At 39.7% G+C, this 21,738-nt stretch overlaps 1 protein-coding gene and 1 non-coding gene across 7 annotated transcripts in view; one reads left to right on the forward strand and one right to left on the reverse strand.

Moving 5' to 3' along the window:
• Positions 1–18,454, reverse strand: part of cacnb1 (calcium channel, voltage-dependent, beta 1 subunit) — a 41,063-nt gene extending 22,609 nt beyond the window's left edge. For 5 of the 6 annotated variants that reach the window (XM_031732365.2, XM_031732366.2, XM_031732367.2 and 2 more), the window contains exons 1-2: positions 18,183–18,454; positions 12,693–12,779 (exon numbers count right to left, since the gene is read on the reverse strand). In XM_031732365.2, the coding sequence (XP_031588225.1) occupies positions 12,693–12,779; positions 18,183–18,272 (177 nt within the window). In that variant the 5' untranslated portion in view covers positions 18,273–18,454. Of the gene's footprint in view, positions 1–5,310; positions 5,513–12,692; positions 12,780–18,182 lie in introns of those variants that run through there. The other variant, XM_039611142.1, reaches the window with a different exon arrangement.
• trnac-gca lies at positions 13,363–13,434 on the forward strand. The gene has a single exon. It is a non-coding gene; the product is annotated as a tRNA-Cys (tRNA).
• Positions 18,455–21,738: the final 3,284 nt, after the last annotated feature.

Here is a 21,738-nt window from a genome sequence, read left to right on the forward strand (position 1 = left end):
ATATGTGAAGCATCATGTGGTGGCTGAATGTTTGCACATCCATTTATGCATGGTTAATGCTCCTCTACGCCTTTGATTAGCATTCACGTGTCTCTGTATGATCTGAAATGAAACCACACACGCTAATGTTGATTCTAGCTCTGCCACCTGTCATACCGAAGCCCTCTGTGACTTGGCAACGGCACACTAAATGTAGTTCCTCCCTGTTTCCAAGGCAATGGCCAGTGACTCCTTGTGTCCTCGGGCATTTACAAACCATCCCCACTTCCTGTTTCATTTACTCGAACACTCAAAGCGGTGCGCCCACATCCCAATCAAGTAGGAAGAATGATCCTGTGAGTGGTACGCCACATCTAATGAGGATAGCCGCCTGTACTTAGTGACTCTGAGTCATTTTCTACACCATAGAGGTGCATCCCAATGTGAAGCCCTGCCCAAGAGAAGGTTAACAGACACTGGAAGGGAACCCAGGGGGATGTTTTTAGAGAATAAGAGCTGAAATGACGTTAGAAACTACCTGTGAATAACACGCTCAGTACAACAGGTTGGTGATGCAGCAAAATATAGAGGGAGTGGGAGAGACAAGAGATCACTATGAAGTTGTGCTTGAATAACTTGATTCATGTCACACGCAGCCAGAAATAAATGTGAAGGACGCAAAAGTCAATATTTTATCCCAAAAAAGTGGAAACAGGGAGAAGAAAAAATAGAAACCACTTGATAACCTTTCTACACCTTTCTCCCATCAATTCCATCAAAATGTGTGGACAGACTGAGCAAACAAATGAACTAATTTCCTCCACCTCCACAGTCCCCTCCCTCCCCTCCTCCTCCTCGTCTCTCTCTCTGAAGTCAATGAGTTGTGTCTCTAATTTAGCTGCTTGCTTCACTTCACATACAGCTCCTGTTCAAAATAGCTACAGGCCACCTGATGGCAGAGCTGCTTTCCTATTGGCCGGGCCCTAGTAGAGACCCCAGCAGTGTCATAGTAACCATGGCTGCAGCTTATTACTGGCAGCCACAGAGCGCTGTATCGCAAAGGAGATACAGAAAGAAGATATGGGAATCAATAGTAAATGAAATGCTCCGATGTGAAATAAGAGGCAGGAAAATTGTATAAAAGCATTTCAACAGGTGATCAATGTGGTATTTTCTCACACTGGGAGACCGCAGTCTAGTCAATAGGCCTTAGTATAACATGTCAATAACTGCACCCAACAAAACATTATGGTAAGCTTTTTAAAGGATGTAGCAGATATAATATCAATGTTTTTACATGCTACAGTTTTCCACATCTAATGGCTGAAATTCCAAACACTTTTGTTTACAGAAGAAGCAGATAGTGGGGAAAAAAGAAAAGAGAGTGAGGTAAAGTTCAGTAATGATCCCGAACATGAACTGTTTTCCTTCCATTTTCTGCACAGTGGCTGCCACCATGATGAATTTATACCTCCTTAGCATTGATATTGAATAAATGGAGGTGGGGAGCTAAAGAGGGAGTGCAACAGAACGTAGGGGGGTAATAGAATAAGGAGTGATGGCGGGATGGTAAAAGCAAGTGCTTTGAATAATGAGGGTTGAAAAGAGTCACCCCGCAGCAAGGAAATTAGTTAATACTGATTCACATGGTACAATGACGCAAGGACCACTACAGTAAAAAAAAGAAAAGAAAAAAAAGAGTTGTTCTTTCCATCTGCAATAATTTATATTTGGTGGTGTTGGCTCTGTTCAGAAACCTCCTCGCCTGTTCACAGGCAAGCACTGACAGAGAAACCAGCAGCGACAAACCTGAAGTTCCTGATTGAGTTTGGCCCAGCATCAAAAGGAGGAGTTGTGTTACAAAGTGGCATGCAGCTATTCCAGGCTAAATCACATTAAAGGGGACCTCTTGTGCTCATTTCCAACTTCATGTTTATTTAATAGACACTATTAAAGCAGCTTAAAAATAACCTTTTTAGCCCCCGCCATCCAAATTGTTCGAACAGCAGGTGGGTGGGGCTTCTGTGCTTAAAGCCAGAGCTGTGTGTCTGAGATGACATCATAAAGAACTACAAATGTAGTTCCATATGTTGCTTTTGAATCATTTCCCTCATGGGGACAGTTTAGTACACATCGATCTATTATGGGGTTTTTATACATTGTACGCAGGGACATTAAAGGAAAAAAAGCGAGGTCCCCTTTAACTAGCATACCATATGTGAGGTTTGCTAACTGGATGCATAGATGGGTATTACCTGAGTAATCATCTGATGTGGTTTTGCATTGAGATCGGTTGATCGGCTGAGTTTTGCAGTTACTTATAACTGGGAAATAAATAAGTAGCAGATATATTTTAGCAGCATGCATTAAGCCTCAGCTTACAAAATGAAATTCTTCGTTTCACAGCAGATCATCAGCAGTATTTTTTCTGTTCTGCAAGGCAACAGTGCAGAGGTCAAACATGTTAATTTGTGAGTATCACAAACAACAGGAACGCCACAGGAGGTGTTGTCAGACTTCACAATGGGTTAGAAAGAAATAATTACCCTCAGAAAGCTCACACATACTGTGATGCTCTGCCCTGGTAATTATTCAGATAAAAATGCATTCACAATTGTCAGATCAGAAGATGTGTAAATTTTAAAAAAGCATGGAAAAACCACAACATTTAATATTCTTTTCCTATCCGCTTTATCTTAGTGTCTCCTTGGGGCCACAGTCATCAAAGAGTTGAGAGAAGAAGAACACAACGATACAAGTACGAAGTCTGAGAGCCAACCAGGATGTATCAACAGTCTAAGCCTCAGCTTCATCGACTGTATATTCATACCACATCCAGGGCGAGGTTAACTCAGTGAAGAGAGGTAGGAGGGAAGAAATGGTGAAGTAACAAAATATATGTCTCACAAACCTACTATTCACAGACTAAACATTTCCTGGCTGAAGCTAATGGCCAGTGGCTGTAAATGGCCATGGCCCCTTCTCTGTCACAGCAGTGTCATGGCAACCAGATGGACGGAGAATGGAGATTACCAGAAAGATGAGTCATGGAGCGAACTCATCAGAAATCCCCACAAACAAGCAAACGTTGGAGTGTAAAAGCAAGTGTTCTAATACTGAACTGTTTGATGGAAAAAACCCTAACAAGTTTAAACATTTATGAAATCTGATTTAAAAATCACATAGTATTTAAATTAGGAGGGATTACTAAATTTAAATAGAATATTGGAGTTTATCGTTATTGAAAATTTTTCATCATTGCTTTTGATACGCATAAATCAAGAATGCACAGGCTGCCAAATTCTGACACCAAGTGAGAAAAGGTTTTCAACACAAGCAACACAAGCAAAAGATCAATCTCAGGACATCTGCTGTGATGATCCTCGAGAATAAGGGAGAAGCCAAAATTAGATTTTCTGTTATACTTTTACTTATTTTACCATAGAAACAAAACCGTGATCATTATTTAAGACATTTAGACTCCCTAGAAATCTAAAAATCTAGTTATTTTAAAGTATAAAGATTATTATATTTGCCTGTATACATTAGATTGGAACCAAATGTATATAGTGTACATAATGAACCAATTGTGTAAATGTAAGTAAGATGGAGAAACAAAATAATTCCAAAGACATTACTGTGCAGTGCAAAATTTCACTTGAAAAGAAATTTGTTGGTAATATGTTTACATATCACTTATTAAGGCCAGCTTTTTTCAATTAGGACTTTAAACTAAAGTTATACAAATTCTTTCTATCAATGACCTAGAGAAAGTTATTCATGCTTTAATTAGATCTGGACTGGATTATTGCAACAAATTATATGTCGGACGGAGCAAAAACAGCTGGTTCAAAATGTTGCTGCTAGCCTCCTGAAGCGTGATCACAGTTAATTCTTAAATCGTTTCCCTGGCTTCCTGTGAAGTACAGGATTAATTTATTAAATACTGTTGCTCACATATAAGTGTTTGGCTTGCATGAGCTTGCTCCTGGTTATTTGTGAGATCTTTTACAATGTCTGTGTCTCATGTTGCTCACTTAGGTCTTTTTGATCAGTAGCTTCTAATAAGTTTTATTTTCTGAAGCTTGTACAGCTGAATACATGAATCACCATTATTATGATTCTTTTCATTGTTCTTAAAAGATTTGTATTGTTTCTATGATAATTTTAGTTGCTGTGCAGCGCTTTGGACAATGTCTGTTGTGTTTAAATGTTACTACATACAAATGTGCTAGAATTTAAAGCTAATTCTTATGCAAAAGATCATAGTTTGATTAGCAAATTTTAATGAGACATATACAAAATACAAACATTGTGTAAGTTAATTAAATATGTTAGCAATGCAACATAAACAGCCTAAATCAAGATCAAATTTAGAAACTCCTGAGGCGCAATCCTCAGTGCTCTCTTGCATATAAATGAATCAAAGTGATGACTTGTGTATCGCATGTGCGTCCCTATGTACAAAACTGCTCATTCAATTTAATCTAGACAAAATAATTTTGCAAAACAACAACACAATATATAAGTTTCATTTGTCCTTCTGTCAATACTCAATTTACAGAAACGTCACAGTGGTGCCATTTATTCATTCTACTTTCTAATAAAAAAGGTTTAATACAATCATACCTGAGAGCTGGACAGATAAAATGACAAATCTCAGGAATTTTTTCTAGAAAATGGAAAAATTTCAATATTTCATTCCCATATTGTTTACTGACAGTAGATGATCAAATATTTGATATAAACTGATTAATAAAAAGAGGAAACTTTTTTTTAGCTGCAAATCATTACAAAAATATTCAACTGAAGTTTAACTCAATTATTGCCCAAAACCAACTACAAACATAATGGAAACCCACACAAGGACGATATCAAGTTGTAATTCTCTTAAAATATTCTGGAGTTCCAACACCAGTGATCCACAATTCAACCGAGGCCAGAGATTGAGGGACAGCAGCAAAAGAAACCCCCCTGAAATGGCCACAGTGCTGGTCTGAGAGGCAGTCCACATAGCTGCAAACGCAACGGTGAGGACTGGAAGTCTAATTAAAAACACAGCGCCTTTCTAGCAGCTGTGGCCCGGCCCAAAATGGAATCACACAGTCGTATAGTCAGAAGAGGGGGAGCAAAGAAAGCCGCAGAGCAGGGGGTATAACGCTATCAGGACACTACACAAAGTTATATTCTCCAGTCATATCTCAAAGCCTCTGCTGAATTTTCAAAAGTTAGTCCATTCGGAAAGGAAACTGATACACACTTGCATTACATACTTTGAGTCAGGCACAGCAGAAAGTGCACAGCTTATAGATTAATCCAGATCCTTCTTACCAACACAGGCCTTTGAATCCTCTCAGTCCTCTCCATACCTCGTTTGCCACACTCGCCACACCACGGCAAACCAAGGGGGCAACGCCAGAGTCCGCCGACAGAGTAACGTGTATATCGTGGGACCTAGTGTGAGTGTCTGCCCATTAGCTTAACAAGTGCATGAGTGTATGTGTGTATTTGTGAGTGTGTGTGTGTCTGTGACAGGAGAGAAAGCCAGAAAAGAGTGTCGTGCGCCCGAAACTAAGTGAGCGCTCTCTTAACCTCCAACCCTTTTGCACACACACACACCCTCACACACACATATCCACCCCCCACCTCCACAACCCAGAGGAACGTGAACCTTGTGTAGAGGAAGAGAGCTGGAACTGGCTGGGGGTCAGGTTGCAGGACTTGTGCTACATTTGCAAACTGGGGAAATATATTTAGACCTGGCTGGGCAGAAACAGGGACGTGAACACACTGAGACCCAGAAGGAGGCTTGGTATGCAGTCGTCAGCCATTCAATGCCCCAGCTGACGTGGGAGAAGACTGGGGCAGTGCCCAGGGAAACCCCCTCCCCTCTCTCTTTTTTGCTTCAGTCCCCCTTGCCTCTGTCCTGATCTCATTCTTCCCAACCTCTCTCTAGCTCTCTCTGTCTCTTTGTCTATCTGTTGGAAAAAGGGGTATCAGATGAGGAATTAATATGGATATGAGTAGAGGTAAAACAGACAAGAGAGGTAGTCAGTGCAGCATTAGGGAATGGAGGACATGAAGAGCAGCGATCTGGGCTGTGACACTTTGAAGCAACTGGCGCTTGATGACTCGAGCCTTTGAAGTATCTGTTGAATAGTTACCGCTCATAGTTACCGCTCATACCCCATCAATGTACCTTCTACATTTTAAACATTATCCAAAATAGGACACTATTAAAAGGCTAAAAGGAGGCAGTTGGAGAGCAGATACTTGTAGGTGGAGGTGTAGTGGAGGCAGCGGGTAGAAAAGTCTACTGTGTCCACCAGAGGGCAACCTTTGACACAATGACAGGGGCTTCTTTATGGCTATAGGCCCCACCGCCCCATCCTGACTTGTGTTTGTAACTGGTGACAACAGAGTCAGCTGAGGGACGGTGAAAAAACAGAGAGCTGCTAACACATATACCAGCTGACTCCTCGAGCAGCCAAACACAGCAGCAACTGGAGCTCTCTGCTGGGATTCATATGTCAGATCTGACAGGAGGACGGCTTGCATCTCTCCAGGATCTAAACACTCAAAGTCTTCATATATGGCAACCAAGCCAGGACTTGTCTATGGTAAAATTAATGGGTCTTGGTATTCTGATGTCAGAAATGAATCTGTGTTTAAAGCAATACCACATGCAAGTTTGACTTATTGTACTTTTAAAATGATTCAAATAGTTTTCAAGACATTCAAATTGTGGATAAATTTTCTTATATGGCTTTTTTTTGATGAGTGAAACATATTCCAAATATTGCAAAACTATAACTAACTAACTGAAACAATATTGCAGGTCTCATAATGCAAATTTGGTCCCAGGACTACAGGTATCATGATCAGGTTAACCTACTAAAATATGTCATATCTTTGCTGCACAGTTTTGGGATGAACTTTGCACTGAGGTGAGTCTTACTCAGGTGGAAGTTCTCACGTCACAATGTTGCTTTATTCAGCAGCAGTTATCAGTAAGTTATCTATCACATTAATCACACAGAGTATGCTTCTGTGGAGTGTAAATGATGGGATCCTGCATATTTAATAATGAACTCACAACGCTATTCCATCAAGATAAAGCTCACATCTAGCAATATAAATTTGGTTATCAAGGGCCTGCAAACTGGAAGATCATATACAATCATGTTACAAAGAAAATTTTCATTTGACTGCAGGGACTACTGTGAAAAACTAAGCATAGCTTGAGGTAATAAGTTGAAGTGATTATTTTTTTGTATGACTTTATCAGTCTCTCACATCATTATGGGGGAATTTTGGCCCACTCTCCTTTACAACGTTGCTTTCGCATATTGAGGTTAGCAGGGATTCGTGTATGCACAGCTCTCCACATCATTTCAATCAGATGGAGGTCCATACTTTGACTGGGTCATTGAAACACCTTGATTCTGTTTTTTCATAGCCATTCTGATGAAGATTTGCTGTCTTGCTTGCAATCATTATTCTGTACCATGACCCAGTTTTGACTGAGCTTTAGCTGTCGGACATTTGACTCTAGAATACTTAGGTATACAGAGGAGTTTGTGGTTGAAATCATCACCCCTCATCTCTGTGCTGACAGTTGGTATGGAGTGTTTGTGCTGATATGCTGTTTGGTTTTTTGCCAAACATGACAGTTTGGATTATGATCATCATTTTTATGATCAACATCTTTGCTTTGGTCTGTCCAAAGGATATTGTTCCAGAAGTCGGGTTTGCTCAGATGAAACAAAGAGACTTTCTCCTCAAAACCCTTCTACACCAGTTACACTTGTTCAGTGTTTTTTCTTATTTTACTGCCACGAACTTTACAATTTAACACGGCAACTATATTCATTACATTCAAGTCCTGAACCTCCTCTCTGTATATGACATTTGTTGGTATATCAATAGCATTGAGCGTAGAGTTCGTTGAGCAAGGCTGGCCCACATCAGCTGGTGGCTCAGCCGATACTGTTCTACAAATCCAATCTCATAAAGAGCCACCTGGTTTCATTTTATGCACAGTTGCTATGCATCTGCAATCTACCTCCACCTCAACTCCAACTTTCATGCTATGTCTGGTATAACAAAAGGATCTTTTGTGTTTTATCCCCACTCTGTTCTGCGCATCGGTTTGCTGCTGCTCTCTACTGTGATTTGTATGCAGACAAGCTCAAGGATAATATTTCAGTAAAAGCACTAATTGCATGCTCACTACAGTAATGCAATAGTTAGTATTCTAACAGTGTACAAAAGAGATGTTGTTTTACTCAGTCTTCTAGCTCCAACAACTCAGAATGGCTTCTAGCATTTTCTGTCCTGTAGTAAGTGTTGTTCAAGATTATCAGACTCCAAGTCCAACATGAACACCTGTGTTTTACTTGTGGGCAGGCAATGTAGACATACCAGCACACAAGTATAAATACAAACAACAACATTGTCCAATACTGTAGGGATCGAACCCTGTACTGTAAATTATACTTTATGCTTTACACTTAAGCATGTGGAGAGGTGGGGAGCCCCCCCCAACACTGCCAGACTGCCAAATATAACCTCCTGCAGAGGGAAATAGGAGTCTTCTTTTGAATATAGTCATCCTCATTTAACTGATTTTTTTTCTTTCTGTTTGTTTTCTTTTTAAACCAAAAGTCGTATCAGCGTCTGCTTCAAAAATACAATACTGGACATCACTGGTGATTAAACCCAGAAAATACAATTGGTTTCATTCTCCGTAAGAGATGCTTCATGTAGATGTTTAGGGTTGGAGAGGAAAATGAAGTTCAGGCTGGATTTCACATTGTCTGAAGGACCTTGCTTATGGTCTATGTCCTTATTAGCAGTCATGTTTTTATTATAACAGCCTTTCTAAACTGATGTTGCATCATGCCTGTGTCTATTTTTTTGGGTTGTTAATTTGACAGACAGACTCGCTGTGATTCAGTGTACAGCAAGTGTACATGGAACAAAATTTACTGCAGTTGGTTCAACACAGGGCGAAAGTATAAACACCTATGCTAAATATATGAAAATATATAGAATCCAAAATTACCATATAAAATGCTATGCTAAAAGCAACCAGTGAAATTAACTTATAGAAACATGGTATCCAATTAGATTTCAGCCGTCTGATGACCTCGGGAAAAAGGCGAGTGCATAACCTGGTGGTCCTGCACCGAATGCTGCAGAGCCTCTTTCCAGCAGTGAGAACAGTCCATGGTGGGGGTGTGAGAAGTCCCTGATGAGGGTGCTTTGGCTTGAGATCATGACACAATTGAACCAAAAAGGTGAACATAAATATGCCAGTAAAAAGTATTTTGTTTACTGACATCATCACCAAATACTACTGGAGCAAATTCAATAATCCCAACTTCACACAACAGCAGCCGCAGCAGCAGACAGTCCCTGCCTGTATTCACACACCTGAAGACAGAGTGTGTTTTTGTTGAACTTGACACTGCACAAACATGTAGGCTGCACCCACACACACACACACGCACAAACACACACACACACGAGCAAACACAAACCCATCTAAACGTGCTCTCCTTCGTCTCTCCATCCCACTGTGCCTGCACACAGGGAGAGATTCAGTAGCCCGGTTGCCATAGAAACCAGGCCGAGTGTACCAGCCGCTCCACTGTTGGCTGATTGTGGCTCTCCTCTATTCGTGTGTGTGTGTATGAGAAAGAACGAGTGTGCACTTGCGTAGGTGTGTGTGAGACTGTAAAGCCTATACAGGGCTCTGCTTTCAGTTGTTCGGCTAATAAGGGCTATATGTATGAAAAACCTATATAACGCCTTTATGCTTCTTTTTCTGGAATAAACGCCTTTAAAAAAATATCTTAACATAGTTTAAAAAATTATGTGTATGTGTGGAAACGCTCCATACACTTAACAGTTGAGTTGCTAAATCGCTTTTTACATTATGTGCAACATTTTGACAGCTCAACATGAACCCCAACAACCCTGATGAGTGGATCTGATGTGCAGTAGTGTAAGGCATGGGAGCATATTTATAGCATGAAGCATGAAATCATCCTTACTACAGGTAATGTGCTCGTTATACAGCGTGGGCGATATGAACCCTGTCTACCTGTAGTCCACAGTCACAAAGTTAATGAAGAACAAGGCAGTGGGAAGGGGGGATGTGCAAGCAAGGGATGTGGCTAACCTTTAGAAACCACAGGGGAGTTGAGCTCCCTGTGTTCACCACACGGCAGTGAGATTTTTTTTCCTGAAGAAACACCAGTACTGAACAGGTAAATGTCATTCAGCTCGCGGCGCATCATTTCCTCTCTCAAATGAAGAGGTCAGGTGGAAAAGGGGGGCTCATTTAGCTGCGACGCAGCATGTCTTTGAGAAATGTCACAGCCAGACAAGGACTGCTGCGTGGGTCATGAGCGTGTGATACCCAAACCAACTCCTTCAACCCCCTGAGGAGAAGAAATGTTCACAGCTGAAGAAGAAAGGCTTCTTCAGTCATTCCGAGCAGGAACATTAACATCTGCAGCTGGACAAGTTTAAAACTATAACTTGTTCACTACATGCATTGATTGAAAGTGAAATCCATGTATACACACATCAACAGGCCGGGAGGGGTCAGATCAGAGGGCATTGGCGTGGCATGAGTAAGACTTGGGGATTGGGATTCACAGTCGGACCCGGAGGAATCTGTCCAGATGTCTCTCAACTCAAACTAGTTGAGAATAATGCCGTGATGCATAGCTGCATCCACAGGGGTCTTAGTAAGATATTATCATATCATGAATGTTTTTTTATGCAGCGTGTGTGCTGCCTGTGACATGCACAGGTAAAGAGAGAAAGAACTGCAAACATAAAAATGTAACCTACTCTTAACTCTGCAATAAGACACTTATTGGTTCCACACTTATTCTACCTGCCATAACATATTTTTTTTATATAATATTATGTTTGTGTTTGTTTATTAGACCTCCTGTGTACAACCATTACACTTAAATTTATATTTATGGGATAAAAACTATATTTTTGTTTACTTTGAAGAGAATGAAATATAAATAATACAAAGAAAAATATACAGTGAGAATGTTTAGAATCCAAAATCCTGAATACGTCTGATAATTGGACAACTTGTGCTTCAGAAAAACATGTTTTCAGCACTTGTGCTCGCATTTGTTAAAGTAAAACTTTAAATGGGTGTTAAATGGATCAACGTGTTCAATATAAATATATCAATCAATCATTATCAATATAAATATGTTGTAAGTGATGATGATTTTCCAGATAAGAATAAGAATAATAAGAATAAGAATAAGAATAACTTTATTTATCCCGAGGGAAATTCTTTTGTCATGTACATGCTCAAAGCAGCAGGAGAGACAGAGGAACAGATGAATAAGATATAAGATATACAATATATACAATAAGAATAGTAGTGTACAGTAATATACAGTAGGATAGTGCAAGACATAGTATCGAATAACTCTAACGAAGTAATATATATAACTATATCCTGGTGAATAAATAATTTAAATATCAGTGCAGGCGATTCTAGAAAGTGACAAAGTATTGTGCAATAGAATAAAGGGAGTAGCAGCGTATGATGGGGGGATGAAACAAATATTCAATAAGGTACTCTTTGGTAATATTGCACAGTCTGGAAGGGAACAGAATAACATTGGTAATCGTCTCAGGAGAATCACCTACAGAGTGAGGAAGAGTTAAACAGTCTTATTGCCACCGGCACAAAGGATTTACTGTGGCGGTCAGTTCTGCATTTTGGGGCAATGAGGCAAATAATATTACTTATCTGGAAAATTCACATATTCAAATAGTTTGTTTTGTGTGACTAAAACAAAATGTGACCAAAAATGTGATTTTGGTTGTTTTTAACAAGTTGTTTTTTTTGGGGGGGGGGTTTATTTTGTTTTTTTAAATAAAGTGGCATTGTATGGTAGTTGTGAAAAACTATAATACTAAATGAATGAGAGGTTAAATAGAATATATAACTACATGAGGATCATGGCAGATGTTTTCAGTTACTTGTGGATGCGGTGGATAAATTTATGTGCAATAAAGTTACCCGTAGATATTATTATTATACACTTGTTAAACTGGATGAGGATTACTGTTGGCAGTGTAAGTGTAACCTTCTGCTGTATCTAAACAACATTTTTGCAGGCTTTAACGCAGCTTTCCGGTCATTCTCTGGCACTGGAAGAGTCAGATTAGGATTAATTGCAAGGCCTAAGAATTGCCATGGAAATTCTTATGAGCTTTGGACAGACTTAATACAAAGTATTTTTTTTTTTTTTTTTTTAGTATATGTGCTAAACTAACAGAACCACAAACTCATTTTATCTTCTTATTTCTTTTTCATCAATTGCCCTGTTGTATTTTACACTTTTAATTCATATTGTACTACAGATTTATGTTAGCTATTTTTTTGTTATAATGTGTTCACTGTGTTATGTTTTGTATTGATTTACACATTTAAATAATCTCTTGTAACATTTCAATTTGCATATGTTAAAAAAAGGAAATAAAACTTTAATAAATTCAATAAACCATGAGTTTTCATTAGCAACTCTTGAAATGCAAAGGCACTAAAAGTTCTCACTTGATTCCATTAAACTTGTAATTCTTCATTAAACGAGATGAGGCCAAGTCTGGCGCCCTCATTAAGTCTGAGGGAAGGATTAAGTGTGAAATGTTACCTGTCGGACAAAGCTGTTTGAGGTGGTGTCAGATGAGGTGCTTCCATCTGAGCGCTTAAATCGGCTCTTCCTCTTGGCGTACTTTCCCTGAAGGTTTTGAGAAAAGAGAAAAAAACAGAAAAAGTTTAATTATGTTCCTTTACGATAATTATCTTGACATATTTCTTGAAAAACCTTGTTTCCGAGGAGCATGGCAGCCATTAACATTTGGCGCAGCGTTTGTAAAAGCTTCTGAATATGATCAGGCGGTTAGATGGAGCCAGAGATAAAGCAGCCTAAGTCCCAGACCACAGAGGAAGTCGAGCAGAGAAAATGTGTCCAGCGTGTTCGTGAACTGCCTTCATTACTTGTCATTTTTCATGTTCTGATGCAAACTGGGACCTTGTAATCTGATTGGTAGACCCCTGGCAAACGGTCTGTCCGGGTTGTGCAGAGGCCACACATTGCATTATGAGCCCACCCTGCCCACATTGTCATGGGAACGCAATGCCGACTAATCGCATTTGTCTGCAATCAGAAGGATGGCGTTGTTGTTCTTTCAGCATGAAAAGCGAACTGCTGATAAGGAAATAAACATGGTCGATTAATATACAGAAATGACATGCTACCACATAGAGAGCACATTAATACACGCCTTAGGTAATCATCCTCCTGCTGCTGCATACTCACAGGGGGTATAGCTCAGTGGTAGAGCATTTGACTGCAGATCAAGAGGTCTCCGGTTCAAATCCGGATGCCCCCTAGTTTTCAGCGTGTTTAAGCAGGAACAGCTGTGGCATTTCCCATTAAAGGACTGCACGGGTGTGTATTTTATCTTGTTTACATAGATCATCTGCACCTGATGTGATTCCTGAGAAGAACATACTAAATGTGTATTTGATCCTTTTTCTCTTTTTTTTCACATTAGTTTACAAAACAAACCCAACAGGAAACTAGCTCGAGACAGCCACTCCAAAACACTCACTTTAGTTTCTAGTGAAAACTATCCTCTGTTAATGTTAACACAGCAGAATAAACTCTCTCTCTTTCAGGATTGCTTTCCCCATAATCACAACATACCTCCATTACACGTTCTGTTTATAACAGCTTTTTACAATTTTCTATATTCCTATTTTCTTGTGTTCTTTTTGTACAGTGTGTTTAGTGTATGAACACACTGTACAATACATAACACCATAAAAGAGGTCTTGGTTGTCTCAAACAGCCTGAGGGAACTGGCATGGAGTTTCTATGAAATGAGTAACACGGGCTAATTTTAACTTAAGACTTATTAGTAAAATTAAAAAAGGACAAAAATGCCTGGAATAAAAACTTGAGTTTTCCTTTTTTGCCCTTTATTTGGATCCACAAAAGCATAAAGCAATAAAAGCTGATATGGATTCCAGTCGTATTTTGCTAGTGACAGTGATACATTTGGCTAATCTGTCCATGTTAGCAGGTAGCTAATTTGGACCAATAAAAAGCCAGTTTTACCAAGAGAAGCAAAAGTGAAGATGTTTGTTTATTTTTATACACATACCTGACAAATTAAAATGAAAGAATTTTGTAAATAAAAACAAAAATGTGATCATCATAAATGTTTCCAGTGTTGCTCATGACATGAAAAGATATGACTTATGATTAAAAAAGACATAAAAAGTCAAAAGAGGTGTGAGTTTTCTTAAAAGGATACACAAAAGGTCAGTAATCAGCATGAAACCCTAACATATTCTCTTCACTGACGCTCTAATAAACCCTCTGTTTGCTTTATCGTTCCCATGAGAAACAACTGCATTTACCTGCTACTGTTTCCAATCAGCCCCCCAGATCCTGTACACAAACATGCTCACCATTGTAAACACTGAACAACTACCTCAAAACTTCCCAAATGTCAGTATATATTTGCTGTTCTTGGATTGGCAGGAGGGATCCAGAGACAGATTAACTACAAGCCAACAGTGAGTGTCCTCGACTCAGTATTTTGCTATCACTGTCACATTATGTTCAACGGGGCAAACCGAGGCTCTTGGATGAATGATGCTGTCACGCCTGCTTTTAAACAAACATGACCTGTTACACCAGCACCAACTGGTGCGAACATAAAAGCACGCTGCGGCCGAGAGGTTTCCAGTGTTAACAAATAAAAGGGAACACATCTGTTACATGCTCCTCTCCAAAAAATCCAGCTCAGGAATCCATTTCAATCAATCTTAAGCCTCCAGCAGTGCAAAAAATTATCTACAGAGCCTTCTGTGGTATGCTTGATATAGTATTTTTGATGGGATAGGATGAATACACCACAGGATGTTCCACAGAAAAAAAGACAACCTCTGATGAACCCACAACAATTACTGTGTTCCAATGTTCGGCTAACATGGGTAGTGGGTTTTAATATTGAAATGAAATATGAAGTGTTGATACAATATATTGTCAATGATGTGGATGGGCAGCTGTACTTTGTGCTGCTCAGATTTAAAAATAGAGGATGACATCACTGCTGGCAAATCTGTCCACCTACACTGACTGAAAGAACCCAAGAATCATGATTTCTCTGAAGATGTGTGTGTGCGTCCATGAAAATATTTTGTCACGCAAAAATATCAAACAGATGTTGGTTTGTATTCGGATATTTAACTTAACATCAGTAAAAGGCATATAGGATGTGCTATTCAGGGTGCTTTACTCTGCTTACAGTTGCTGTTCTTCTGTAAGCCGCTTTGCAACCCACATTCACATCAGCTCATCCCTTTCACAGTTTATCTGACTTTATCGGTATTTCCATTAATGCCCCCTCTGTTCCATGCATGGGTCTTGCTCCTGCTCTGCCACATCTCTGCAGCCCGCAGTCTCTGTGCATCAGCTGATAACATTTAATCTCGGTGCTGCTCACATCAACCGTTTGCTTGGCTGTTAGTCTTAGAGCGTCCAACTGGCAAATCCCACATAGTGAAAACACAAAGGAAATTTCTGGCACAACTTCACCTACTTCCAAGGTGCATGGAGAAGGCTCATCGCCTAAAGAGGCTGAAGCGGCAGAAATAATTGTGTGATGAGGAACAACATTAATACTTTACCATGTCAGCTTGTGGCCTTAATCGGGGTCATGAAGAACTATATTGCAGACAGCATTTTAAATAGCATATGCATCCAGTATACCTAATTGCCAATCCACTCAAATGTATAATGGGTAATTTAATAAATCCTCTTGATTTTGTGTGAGTTATCATCTACCATTAAGTGTTTTGATATCCAGGCAGTAGTAAGATGTTTAATTTGGTTGGATAGTCTCAGTTTCACATCTGTCTTATAACAGCAGCCGCGTACTCACTGAAACAAGCTAAACATTCTTCCTTTTCCTAGTGATGGAAGACAAAATCCATGGTTCTTGACCTGTGTGCAAATATACTGTCATGTTTATCTGTTTTTCTTGGTAATGTTCTGTCCTTTGAGTCACATTTTGCTGCTACAACAAAAAAAAAGGTCCAACAACAGCTGTACTTTTTAAGGAAATTCAGAGTTTTTAATGTTTCACCTGAAATGTTGACCCTTTTTTAAAATAAAGTTTTATAGAATCTGTTCTAATGTTTTGTATCATTGCTTGGTATGGTAATCTGCCTTTCAATAGGACCAGACTGGTAAGATTTTAGGGAGGACTCAGGTCCAGCTTTTTTTTTTTTTTTTTTTTATAATACAATGTATGCATTGTTTGATGAGTGGACATGCCACAAATCAATTTCTCATTGGGGACAATAAAGTTAATATTGAACCCAAAAGTAGCCTCACAGCCCGATCGCACTGTTTGTTATGCTGGAGAAGCTCCTGTGCCACCAAATATGTCAGCAATTAAGCTGGTAAATTTGATCACATCTCACAGCGTGTGTGATATCAGGTGCATACATGCATTAGCATGCATGTTTTTAGAGGGATCTCTATGATTGGAGCCATGATGGAGCTGATTCCTGTCACTAAAGAGCAGAGAAATGCCAGAGGAAGTGGGATGGGAAGCTTCCTGCTGGTAAACATCCTCCCAGATTAAGTGTATAATTAAGGAGGGTGCTGTTTGTGAAAGCAGGAAGGCAGGGAGTATAAAGGGTGGAGGGTGGCACACTGAAAGGTATCATAAACATATTTCATTCTTTTAACCAGAACCCTCTATACAATATTGTGCTCAGAGAGCCCAACTGATCTGCAATGTGACAGCGGTCAGCACACACAATCTTTAATCTAAGCTGCCCTCAGGTTCAGAAACTGGATAATTTCTCGGCACACAGTTCATTTCTTCTTCTGTGTTAAAGAAGTGGCTGGTGAGAGAACTCTGGCCATTTCCTGCAGGATATTAGAAATGTGTTTTTTTTTCTTCTTCTCTCTCTACAGCAGAAACACAAGTGCATATAACAGCATATCCCACTGCAGGTCAACATGAACTTTACATCTAATCTGCCTGGCACAAGCACCGTGCCCATCTGCTTCTCACCACAGCCTCTCAGCAGATAAAGATCTGATTTCTAAAAACAGACATCTCACATGAGGTGAGAAGGCGAGAGCAGGATGGGCATAGTGGCACATTCAAAGTGGATGGAGAGCTGAGGGGGAGAAGTGGGAGTAAAGAGGAGAGAGCGGGACTTGGCAGGGTTTGAAGCGCTGGTTGTCTGTGATGGTGAGGTGTTCTGTTTTTTCCCCTTCTCCAGAGAGATAATGACTGAGCCCAGCGTGGGTGTGTTTGTTCTAGATATTCTCATCTTTTTTTTCTTTTTTTTTGGTCATCCATTTATGTCTAAACATGCCCACATCATGTCACTTCCTAAGAGCCACTGTGTATTTGTGGCTGTAAAACAGGAGACACCATGGGGAGATAAAAGCTATCAATGAGTTATTATTATTATTATTTTATTTTATGTTTGTTTTGTTTATTTGTTTGTGTTTTTTTTTCTTTTTTGGGGGGGGGGGGTTATGAAATGGGAAAAAATGTCAGCAACATAAGCCAACTCCACCTATGAAAAACTCAAGTCGCTCTTTCATTTATGGAAATTTTTAAATCCCCCCCCCAAAGAAGCTGGTCAATTCAACATGTTACTCGATAATTAGACATCAATTAAACAAAGGCGTGGTTTTCCTGGGAACCCGCTGGTCAGACGGCATATAAACAAGCGTCACATCACGGTTACATAGCACAGACTTATTAACGCCAGCAAAAATTAAACCCAGAACAAGGATGTAGCTATAAATCAAAATCCGTAGTGAAGAAAAACTAGTATATTTCATCCATTTCACTTCTTCTTAAAATCATTAATTTGACTAAATTCATCAGTGCAGCGTACACGAGCATCTCGGCACCCCGAAAGCAAATTAAGCGACTTAATTGGAAACAACCTGTTAATCTTCAGAAGTGCAGCAGCTTTAATGTTCACCAGCATCATATAGAGCATCAATTCAAAATAGTCAACATGGGATTTTTAACATAATACTTCCACAATATTTACGCTTTACCCTCTTCCCGTTTCTTGGTCTTACCTGTGTGTGTGGGTGATGGTCGAACATGTCCATTTGGATCTCCTGGGTTGAGGTCGAAGGCGTCCTGGACATACTACTTTTCTGTACCATTTGATTTAACTTTTTAAAAATCTATTTTCAGTTTCTAGTTTAGTGTGTTTACGATGGTGTCGATCGACTCATCTTTTATTTTTTTTTCCTTCGGAGAGAATGAAGCCGCTGATGCGTCTAAGCTGGTTGATAATATAATGGCAACAGCTGCCTCCTTCCAGCCTATAGCGTTACACACTGTCGCACCAGGCTTTTACACAAGAGTCAAGTTATGGGTGTGACGTACAGGTACATCCGGTTATCCTGCTTTCAAAACAAAATTCTTTGAATAGGTAAGAAGCATCACTACAAGTATTATTATGTTTACCTGTTTGAAAGTTTTAGATGTTTATTCCGTATAGCACATGTTCAAAACTGCGTTTGTTATGTATAATAAGGTAAAGATTCTAGAATATTAGAGAGAAATACATTTGGCAGTGGTGGGGAGACAGAACTCCCTTTTCACAGTAAGAGACCTCTGGCAGAACCAACTTTTGCAAACAGCCCACCAACAGCCTGAACATACAGCAGAGTACCTAAGGGTTTCTTCAGGGACATCTGATCCTTTGAACTTTGACCCCTGTGTTCCTTCAGGTTTAGCAAAATGCTAAAAGGCATCAGTAATGCAAACTGTTGCTGGACTTTTGACTCCAGGCACCTGATTGGTCCTGGGTTTACTCTGCAGTAGGACAATAGGCCCAAACATACAACCAGTCATAAGCCATGTTCGGTGTAGTGTGTTACTTGGGCTTTTTTTTTTTTTAGAGTATGTAATTAACATGTAATATGTCACATTTTTGGAGCAATAACCCCAACGCTGGCCATAAGGAATTACACTCAGCTGAAAAAAGAACAATGAGTCCTGAAACAGATGAAGAACAGTTCCCTGAGACTTGAAACAACTTACCTATCAACATCAAGTTATATATACAATATTGTTTTTCATTGTTTGCACTGTGTAAACAATGCAAAACACTGGGTTTCACTAGTTGAGTGTTAGGCTAAAACTAATAGATGGTAGCAGTTTTGTTAAATTTATATTTGTGAAAGACAGTAGAAACTAATGGCTATAAAATCAGTCGACCTAGCGCAGGCAGGCTTTTATTTTGAAGGCAGTGTCTTCTAACTACTCTCGGGTTTTATGTGTTTCTCTTTCTGTCTTGACGTCGATTCTTTTCCTTGTGTGCGCTCAACTCAACAGACTCCAGCTGGAAGCCGAGATCCACGCCCCACTGAACAGACCCCACCCTCATTTATGGATTGATGGAGAGAAGCGAGCCGCAGCGATGGATGCTGTGGGTGTGGATAGGCTGTCAAGCTGAGCCACTGGTCCCCGCACCGGGATCCAGGAATCAAAGGTCCCGCGGGGCTATAATGGGGGGTGAGAATAGTTCAGTTTGACAGCTAGTTTGTTGTAGCAGCAGGGAGGCTCAATGCCTGACGTCTCTATGATTTGAAGAAGAGGAGAATGATGTTGATGTGGCCTTGGGTAAAAATAAATAAGTAAATAAACTTTGGGCTATAATGCTGACCCAGGAGCAGGTAAGACTGTCTGATGTGCCCAAATTTAGCATTACCTAGCTAAATAAAGACAGACATATTTTAAAAAATGAATCACTATCATCTCACAGTTTTAATGTATCTAGTAAAAAAAGTTATAAATAATTAACTTAAAGCTTTCAAGATCATCAAACTAAACATCATTTTTTTGTCCCTTGGAGTTGTAACACCAACAGAAAAGACATAAATGAGTGGACAGCTAAATGCAAATCATCACTTGTGGGCAGATGCATAGGCAAACCATCCCATGAGTACACATCCAGTAAACAATACCTTTTATCTTTGCTGTCCTCTAACTTAAAAACATCCATGCCTTAACCAGCTCTTCAGCTAGCTATTTCCCGACTTGTCATTTGATGCTGAGCAGGTAGCTTGCACCTGGTTTATTAAGGCACATTGTTTTAGACCGAAGGTGAAAGCAAAGTTTTTGCCACCTATCAATTGCTCAGATTTGACTTTTTGATGGCGTTATTTAGCCTAAGGCCCCGATATTAAATGTATCTGTTGGACAGACATTAGATGGAAGCCAGTAACAGAAGCATGACACATGAGTTGAGGGGAAACTTTTGCAGTCTCATGATTTGATTTGATTTAACTAGATTTACTGTAATAAGTGCAGGCTCCACGGTAGGAACTCAGTGTAATAGTACAACTTTAATTACTTAAATCTTTTATTTTTTTCATTAATTTGCATCCTGTTCTGCCTTTGCTTTTGATGACAGATTAAATTGTCTTTGACATGCAGGACAGTGCAGATCTATGAAGAACTGTTGCTGTTCCACTGTTCAAACATTTTTTTAAACCCTCTTTGCTGGTTTGTCTTTCTCTTTAAAATGCTGCAAAAGTGTTCTGCTGACCTCGACTCAGGCAGCAGGTCACAGTTCTTAGTTTCTTCTTTTTTAGAAATTCTTTTTTTGGCAGTGTGCTTTGGATGCTGGAATATTCCTCTTCTGCTACTCTCTTGTCAGCTAGTATTTTGATATATTCAAAATAAAAACGTTATTATATAGTACTCCCACCTCAGTAATAAAGAATTATTAGCATGCATTTACTGAGGAAATCATGGACACGATCACACCAAATATGCCACCAAACAAAGACTACAAAGAAAACCACAGACACCTCTATACATCAATACAGAGACCTGAAAAGAGCCCTCCGCTTCTGGTTTCTGGGGGGTTCACATCACTGAGCACCTTTCCTGGGATGACGACACCTTTATTTATTAAAAAAGTCAAAGAGAGCCAACTTCCCCCCATAATTGCTTGCCAAATTTTACAGACTGCGATCACAAGCTGCATGACAGCCTGGCAGGGTAGCAGCACCAAAGCTGACAAAAAGGCACTCCAGTGTGTTTTGAAAAACAGCACAAAACATTGTTGCCAGCCATCTCTGGAACATCTCTGCATCACTCGCTGCTTGAAGAGTGCCGAGCAACTTCACAAAGACACGACACATGCTGGACACCATTTGTTCAAGTTCCTTGCAGCAGGCAGGTGCTTTAGTGCTATAAAAGCATCCACAAACAGATTGAAACTCAAATTTTTCACAACAGCTGCGACACCGCTAAACTGTACTTCATGTACAGTCCTGATGTGCAATATTCTTATGTTCAATTTTACAGGTTTATGACAAAAACTGTGCACCAGAAGCTACTTAGCCATGGACACTCATGCCATGAAGCACCTGATGCACAGTTTTTCTGCTGATGTTAAAGACAGAGCACATTTGGAACTCTGTCAGCAGATGGTTGGCCACTTTTGCACACTATGCACCACAGGGGTTAGGGAGCCACTAACTTTATTTGATCTCCCACTTTGTGTCTGAGTTGCTGTGGTCCCTAAAAATATCCACTTTGCTTTGCTCTAATTGAAAGATTAAGCGGTGTGGTCCAACACTTCTGTTCCTATACATCATGTGACGTTGC

Source organism: Oreochromis aureus, linkage group 4 (genome assembly GCF_013358895.1).
Source record: "Oreochromis aureus strain Israel breed Guangdong linkage group 4, ZZ_aureus, whole genome shotgun sequence".
Taxonomy (NCBI): domain Eukaryota; kingdom Metazoa; phylum Chordata; class Actinopteri; order Cichliformes; family Cichlidae; genus Oreochromis; species Oreochromis aureus.